Source organism: Apium graveolens, chromosome 11 (genome assembly GCF_009905375.1).
Source record: "Apium graveolens cultivar Ventura chromosome 11, ASM990537v1, whole genome shotgun sequence".
In the NCBI taxonomy this organism is placed as follows: Eukaryota; Viridiplantae; Streptophyta; class Magnoliopsida; order Apiales; family Apiaceae; genus Apium; species Apium graveolens.
The window spans coordinates 200,296,440-200,305,207 of NC_133657.1; the positions used below are offsets into that span (position 1 = coordinate 200,296,440).

Here is an 8,768-nt window from a genome sequence, read left to right on the forward strand (position 1 = left end):
ATAATTTAACGGCTCAGATGCACTCCAGGTAAACTACTTTAATCCAACGGTATATAATGTTGCCAGCAAAACAATTAAAGTAAAAAGTAAATTAGAAAATGGTATAAAAAATTGTGGGCTGAAATTCAAAAATTTTAAACTCTTGTCTTAAACACATTCAGACAACGGATTTACATAAAATAGTTTTGTAAGAAACATAATTACCCAGCAAAACAGTATTCTAATAAATACAATGGTTTTACAGTAAAAACCGTCATTTTATAAGTACTAGGATAACGGTTAATTATATTACACAACAGTTGTCATAATAAAACTGCTGTTAAAGAACACAGCGGTGTTAATTCGTAAATATTATTACGAATTATTATGCTAATAATAGTGTATAACGATCTAATTTTAACATCAATCATGCTATCTTTTATACGAGAAAATTGTTTATAACACCCCGGATGTTAAGAACTATATATTTTAGTGATATGACAAAAATTTGAGAAAAAAATAAATGTATTTGGTTTGTTATTTTAACAGTCAACCGGTATTTTGACCCGTACTTGTAACTTGTGTTTAGTCTCGTACTAAAGTTTCTATTTTTTAAAAAATATTTATGAATGATCCAACCATACGGATGTTAAGATCTATATATTTTAGTGATATGACAAAAATTTGAGAAAAAATAAATTTATTTGGTTTGTTATTTTAACAGTCAACCGATGTTTTGACCCGTACTTGTAACTTGTGTTTAGTCTCGTACTAAAGTTTCTATTTTTTTAAAAATGTTTATGAATAATCCAACCGTACGGATGTTAAGAACTATATATTTGAGTGATATGACAAAAATTTGATAAAAAAATAAATGTGTTTGGTTTGTTATTTTAACAGTCAACCGGTATTTTGACCCGTACTTATAACTTGTGTTCAGTCTCGTATTAAAGTTTCTATTTTTTTAAAAAAGTTTATGAATGATCCAACCATACGGATGTTAAGAACTATATATTTTAGTGATATGGCAAAAATTTGAGAAAAAAATAAATTTATTTGGTTTGTTATTTTAACAGTCAACCGGTGTTTTGAACCGTACTTGTAACTTGTGTTTAGTCTCGTCCTAAAGTTTCTATTTTTTTAAAAAAGTTTATGAATGATCCAACCGTACGGATGTTAAGAACTATATAGTTTAGTGATATGACAAAAAATTGAGAAAAAAATAAATGTGTTTGGTTTGTTACTTTTACACTCAACCGGTATTTTGACCCGTACTTGTAACTTGTGTTTAGTCTCGTACTAAAGTTTCTATTTTTTTAAAAATGTTTATGGATGATCCAACCATACGGATGTTAAGAACTATATATTTTAGTGATATGACAAAAATTTGAGAAAAAAATAAATTTATTTGGTTTGTTATTTTAACAGTCAACCGGTGTTTTGACCCATACTTGTAACTCGTGTTAGTCTCGTACTAAAGTTTCTATTTTTTAAAAAAAGTTTATGAATGATCCAACCGTACGGATGTTAAGAACTATATATTTTAGTGATATGACAAAAATTTGAGAAAAAAATGAATTTATTTGGTTTGTTATTTTAAAAGTCAACCAGTGTTTTGACCCGTACTTGTAACCTATGTTTAGTCTCGTACTAAAGTTTCTATTTTTTTTAAAAGTTTATGAATGATCCAATCATACAGATGTTAAGAACTATATATTTTAGTGATATGACAAAAATTTGAGAAAAAAATAAATGTGTTTGGTTTGTTACTTTAACACTCAACCGGTATTTTGACCCGTACTTAGAACTTGTGTTTAGTCTCGTACTAAAGTTTCTATTTTTTTAAAAACGTTTATGAGTGATATGACAAAAATAGCCCCAGATCTTTGTCTTAAGCCATTCAAACCTCCCAGATCTTTGTCCTAAGCCATTCATTTTCTCGCCTTTGACTCGATTTCTTCATCTCCTTCACTCGATTTCTTGAATCGATTTCTTCATCTTCTTCACTTGATTTCTTGACTCGATTTCTTCATCTTCTTCACTCAATGGTATCGATCAAATGTACAAGTGTTGGATTTGGCACGGAGAGTGCAATACAGAAGGAGGTGAGCCTACCACTGAAGGGACAGAGAGTTCAGAATCGGTAGATCAAATCCTAATCGGTAGAAATGATGATGTATCCCTGGACTCCTCAGAAATGTTTAACCATATTCAATCTGAATATGAACCTCGTTATCCAGGATGTGAAGGATACACTAAGATGAAGGCTTTGGTAAAGTTTTATAACTTGAAAGCAAAATATGAAATATCTGATACTTGCTTCTCTGAAATGCTACTTTTGGTCGGGTCTATGCTTCCACAAGGCAACACATTTCCTACTTCATTCAGTGAAGCTAAAAAAAGCTTGTGTGCCTTGGGAATGGAGTATGAAAAAATACACGTATGTCCGAATGATTGTTTACTATACCGTGGGGAGAGATGAAGATGAGACGAAGTGCCGCATTTGTCAAGCCTCTCGATGGAAGTTAAACAAAAAAGGAGATGTATTGGAAGGGATTCCTGCCAAGGTTTTATGGTATTTTCCATTAATACCACGTCTGAGGAATTTTTTCAACTCACCTCAGACATCTAAGGACTTGACTTGGCATGACAGGAAAAGGTTAAAGGATGGTAAATTGAGACACCCTGCTGATGCACAAACATGGAAGGAAGTCGATGCAAGGTGGCCAGATTTTTCTTCAGATCCTAGAAACTTACGATTAGCTCTATCTTCTAATGTGTTCAATCTCTTTCGTAGCTGTAATCATGATTACTCATGTTGGCCTGTTTTGATGTTAATTTATAATCTTCCACCATGGCTTTGTATGAAACGAAAGTATATAATGCTATGCTTGTTGATATTTGGACCGACTCAACCCGGAAATGATATTGATGTGTTTCTTCAACCACTTATAGATGATTTAAAAAAGTTGTGGCATGGGAAACAAGTGTACGATACTTACAAGAATGAGCAGTTTTTGCTAAGAGGCATCTTGTTATGGACTATTAGTGATTATCCAGCCTATGGTAACTTGTCGGGAAATATAATCAAAGGGTATAATGGTTGTCCTATCTGTGTTGATAAAAAAAAAGCTACAAGGCTTGTCAATTATCGTAAGTGCGTGGTCATGAGGCATCGAAGGTGGTTTCCCGTCATCATCCTTATCGTCGGAAGAAACAAGATTTTGATTACATCGTAGAAAAAGAAATAGCTCCAGTTCCATTGACCGGAGAGGAGGTACTTGAAAGAGTGCAACATTTAAAGGGACATGTCTATGGTAAAACACAACGCCAACCACGATTGAAGAAAGGTGATGTTCGACCTGTATGGAAGAAGGTTTCTATATTTTTTGAAATTGAGTATTGGAAATTTTTTCCGGTTCGACATGTTCTCGATGTGATGCACATCGAGAAAAATATATGTGAATCTTTACTCGGTACGATGCTTAATATACCAAAAAAGATGAAAGACAAGGAATCTGTGCGCATTGACATGGCTGAAATGGGGATTAGAACAGAACTAAGGCCAAAAACTCCGGGGAAAATGGAGAAGTTACCATTGGCATCTTGGAATCTAACCCATTCTGAAAAAAGGTTGTTTGCTCATCCTTACTTGGCATGAAGTTGCCTGATGGTTTTTGTTCTAATATTCGGAACCTGGTTTCAATGGAAAATCTTCGTCTTACCGGAATGAAATCTCACGACTGCAATGAGATCTCACGACTGCCATACGATATTGCATCACTTGCTCCCAATTGCGATTCGCTCGTCACTACAAAAATAGGTCAGGAACACTATTATCAAGTTTTGTCTATTTTTCAGAGCGATCTGTAGTAAAGTTATTGAGGTTGATAAGCTGGAGAAAATGCAATCGCAACTGGTAGAAACTCTTTGTCAGCTTGAAAAATACTTTCCTCCCTCATTGTTTGATTTAATGTTTCATATCTCGGTTCATCTTGTAAGAGAAGTCGAGCTTTGTGGACCAATTTTCCTTAGGTGGATGTATCCTTTTGAGAGATACATGAAGACATTCAAGGGATATATAAGGAATCGAGCTCGTGCAGAAGGTTGCATCGCTGAGGCCTATATTGCAGAAGAGGCAGTTGAATGTTTGGTGGATAATGAAGAAGTGACAATTGGGGTAGCAAAAAAAGGCAGGCATACCAAGGATTCTATTTGCAAGCCATTATCCGGTGCAACGATTATAACCCCCAGCTGTACTGATTTGCACGTAGCACATTTATGTGTTCTACAAAATACCATTACTGTTAGGCCATATATTGAGTAAATTCTTACACTTTCTCTCTCTTTACTTGAAAAATTGCATATATATTTTCTGTCATTAGTTCTACCAACTTATATTGTCTTATCTTTAAATGCAGTGAACACATGGCCTTTTTAATGACAAAATATCCGAAACATGAAAATGATGAAATGTGGCTTAAAAATAAGCAAAATGAGACATTTCCAAAATGGTTTAAGGAAAAGGTATTACGTGCGTTGTTTGATGTATTTTTTCCCACTGTTTTACAACTTACTACCTCACCTGAATTATTTTACATATTTGAATTCCTTTTTTCAGATTGCTTCAAATTTGGCCGATGAAAAAGAGATATCGGCCGAGATAAGGTGGATTACAGATGAGCCCAACAAGGATGTTACTACATTCAGTGGCTACAGAATGGATGGTGTTACCTTTAGTACCAAGGATCATGATGATATACGTCAAGTTCAATGCAGTGGTGTGTGTGTAGAAGTAGACACAATGGTTGTGCAAGGTAATGATCAAAATATTGAGCACATATCACATACATATGACGGAGTTATAAAAAGTATCTGGGAGTTGGACTATAATCACTTTAGGGTCCCTATTTTTCTTTGCAATTGGGTAGATATAAACAAAGGGATTAAGGTTGATGACTTGGGATATACATCGGTTAATTTGAATAGGTTGGGTTTTTTGAATGATCCATTTGTTTTAGCAAAACATGTTAAACAAGTTTGTTATATCGACGATCCCTCTGAAAAATTGTGGTCGGTGTTGTTGAAATTGCCCGAGAAAAAGTACCATGAAGATTATGATGATGCAGATGAGGAATCCGTCGAAGTGGAACTGGAGAATGACTGTTTCATGCCCAATTTTCCCGAGATAGATGATAGTGGTGATGACATGGATAGTTACATGCATGATGTTGATGAACTAATTCAACTTTCTTGAAGTATTTTTATTTGTACTTTCAATTACTATACTTTGTATGAACATGCATAATAACTTTGGCTTGGTTCTGTTATCTATTTTAAGTTCTTGATTGTTGGTTGATTTGCTTGTTGCATCTGGTTTGGGTGGTTTTCCTTGTTGCCTTTGGTTTGACAGGTTTACCTTGTTTCTGGTAATGTTTTTTAAAAAAAATACCAGAGTAAGACAACGGTTTTATCGGTTAGCCCATTGTCTGAAAGTATAATCTACAACATAGAAAAACACTTGTATGTCATTTTTAATTCAGACAACACTTATACTTGTACGTTGTTTGACACCATCTTAAATTACCAACAAAAAAAACACTTGTTTCATTTTTACAACTGTTAATTGAGACATTGTCTCAATATCTTTCGGACATATCATTTGAAAACCGTTGTGCAAACTTACTCACCTGCACAACATGAAGTTAGAAAGTGTTGTCTGCCTCTAAGAACTAGACAATGGATTTTAAAGTGTTGTGGTAATGCTATAAGTTTGTCATTCACACAACACCAGGTTTATGAAAAGATTTGTCTGACTTGTTTTACTAGACAACAGTTTTATTTTGCTTGTAGTAATATATATCAGCCAACACCTGTTTTTTGGTTTTTGAAAAACTGTTGTATAAAAATTCTGGGCAACACTTTTTTGGCCAAGCGTTGTCCGATGGGTGTTGTATGATCGCGTTTTTCTTGTAGTATTATCAGGTAAAATTAAAACTAATCTTAGTTAGCCATAATCACCTATTCACCCCCCTTTAGGTGTATTTTCATTAGCTCGTACCAGCTGAGCTAGCTGGTTGCGGATCCCGAGTGTATTCGTTTATCAAGGTTTGAGTGTAGTTTGATTTCGTTAATGTAGCTTCCTAAACATAAAAATGTATAAGGAGGTTAACTGGTGGTTAATATTTCCACCTTTCCTACTTCAAATAGTCTGCAAATGCTAAAAAAGAATAATATAAATCTTAATTAATATAGCATACCTTTCTTATTATCCTACATCCAAATGTTAGAATTTAGTCCTGTAGTTAAGATTGCTACTACTATTACTAGCACTATAGTATGATGCTTACAAGAGAGCCGAAGAACTGAGTTACTCTCCTAACAAAGACAAGAGATGAGATGTACATTAATATGTAAAACAGATCATTATAAATATGTAAAGGAATCATCTTTTTTTTTAATGTAGAAGCAGATGCAGAGTTCTTATAAAGGAGGACATTCTATGACATGATATGAATCAAGAGATGAATTTATGATCATTAATTAGTACAACTGAATTGCGGGGCAAATCTCCCTTGGCGGTGAGCTAATCACTAATCTGCCATGTGAAAGTCAGTATTCACAATCCGCAGTTTTAGTAGCTACTGCCAGTGGAGTATTGCCCCGTAATACATTAGTACATTTGCTTGACGATGAACAACTCACCAGGATTTTCACTTTATAAATACACAATCTAGGTAGGGACTTGAAAGAAGTTCAAGGTCTTCTACGTGTTGTACTTAGCATATACTTGAGTTCATTCTGTTTCCTGGTGTAAAAAAGACGTGTTAAGCATTCTCGAATAACCTCAACATTTGGTTTCATTTGTAGATAGATCTCTTTCTGTCTATCTTATCCTTTTTATTCCTAGTCCTTGATTGGAACAAATAATGACTTTTCGTACTCCAATGGGATACAATTTCTGCCGGTTGATCTACGCACACCTGTAAATGAAAAGATGTGGAAAATAAAAATGATAATATTCCAAAAATCAGATGCTATGTCCTCATAATTTTCCATTACTCGTAACTTAAAAATTTGTTCTTCAAAAGAGAATCTCGACCTGTTTTCTGTAGAATTTTAACTGATTATATATACATGAGTATATATTTGTTTACTTCTCACTAGTAAAACACAAATCACACACAGATTTGCACACGAAAAGACCTACTTTTTCATTAATTAATGATACAATATGTATAGAAAGGAACTAACGTACTATAGCTATAAATCAGGAAAACTAGTAATGTGTTTAACAACTCCTACTAATCCCCTGCCACTTATTATGAGTCCTACAATTTCTCCACTAACATCATGACTAAGTCATCAACTGAACAAATCAAATAAAAAAACATTATTAATTTATTACAAATAAAAATAAGTTTAAGATTATTTTTCAACAATCTCCCCCGTAATTTTAAACTTAGCTGAACAGAATTTATGAAGCACTTCTCTTCATTTTTGTGATGCACTTCTCACCACCATCTCTTCATTTTGTGATGCACTTCTCACCACTATCAAGTTTGATGCAATTCTCATCAAAAACAATTTTTTGTTGATGCACTTCTCATCAACGTCATTTTTGTTTGCGGGAGCACTTCTCTCTCTCCTGATGCACATAATCACCTACATTTCTAAAACAAAATTTTTTCACAACCACTTGTGCCATGATATCTTTCTCATTATTTTCACTGCTCATTTTTCTCCTTAATTTTTTTATCATGGTTATCTTTCTTCTCCCCATGCTTCTCTCTCGTAGACTTTTTTCTTCATACCTCATTAAATATAAATGGAGAAATTTTTTGATGCCATTAAATATGATAAATAAATACTTAACATATATATATAGGTGTATATTTTAAAATATCTCACAAAGCCCTAGATCATGAGGCTCTGATAGCAAGTGTAGAATTTTAACGGATTATATATACATAAGTATATATCTGTTTATTTCTCACTAGTAAAATACAAATCACACACACACATTTGCACACCAAAAGACCTATTTTTTCATTAATCAATGATACAATATATATAGAAAGGAACTAACGTAGTGGTAGCTATATAAATCAGGAAAACTAGTAATGGGCCTAACAATTTCTACTAATCCCCTGCCACTTATTACGTGAGCATGACTAAGTCATTAACTGAACAAATCAAATCAGAAAACATTATTAATTTACTATAAATAAAAATAAGTTTAAGATTATTTTTCAACATTTTTATAATTGCACCATCGGTGCTGCGCCTGTACAGAGATTTAGTAGACATCCGTTCAATAACATAGATTAAGGTGATTTACAGAGTGAATACAATATCCTGTGCCAAATTTCGAATTTAATACCTTTAATCCTAACTTCAAGGGGATTGTTAGATAGCGGAGGATAAAAATATATATTCCACTGCTTTACCAAAGTACTTATGTCAGATCATGGATGATTGCTTTGCAGAGGGAAAAAAATGAAAAGGAAACCGCGTCGCATGACCATGTTCTATGAAAGGAACCTCCTAAAGGGATTGTTTCAGCATATGCTATTCAGCTTACATTGTTGTTTTTCTAATTTTTCAGCTTATATAGTGGTATACATGGAATAACAAATTGTGGATGTAAATAGCATGGAATCAACTTATTGAGTTTATGTTAAGAATCGAATTATGTTGAAGGAAACCCCCAACCAAATCATATATTATTCGACAGCTACACATGAATAATTTGTTCTTGGAACTTTTTTTTATTAATCAGGAAAATC

The 8,768-nt window shown here is 33.5% G+C and overlaps 1 protein-coding gene across 1 annotated transcript; it reads left to right on the forward strand.

The window, feature by feature from the left end:
- Nucleotides 1-2,429: 2,429 nt before the first annotated feature.
- Nucleotides 2,430-5,236, forward strand: LOC141696494 (uncharacterized). The gene is made up of 6 exons (XM_074500628.1): nucleotides 2,430-3,045; nucleotides 3,138-3,612; nucleotides 3,841-4,302; nucleotides 4,401-4,506; nucleotides 4,601-4,796; nucleotides 4,911-5,236. Exons 1-6 carry the CDS (start codon nucleotides 2,430-2,432, stop codon nucleotides 5,234-5,236), a joined length of 2,181 nt encoding a protein of 726 aa, XP_074356729.1.
- The last annotated feature ends 3,532 nt before the right edge of the window (nucleotides 5,237-8,768 follow it).

Coding starts and splice junctions, on each gene's coding strand:
- LOC141696494 (XM_074500628.1), top strand. CDS start 2,430: ATGATTGTTTACTATACCGTGGGGAGAGATGAAGATGAGACGAAGTGC. Junction 3,046..3,137: donor TAGTGATTATCCAGCCTATG/GTAACTTGTCGG, acceptor AATTATCGTAAG/TGCGTGGTCATGAGGCATCG. Junction 4,797..4,910: donor AGACACAATGGTTGTGCAAG/GTAATGATCAAA, acceptor GCAATTGGGTAG/ATATAAACAAAGGGATTAAG.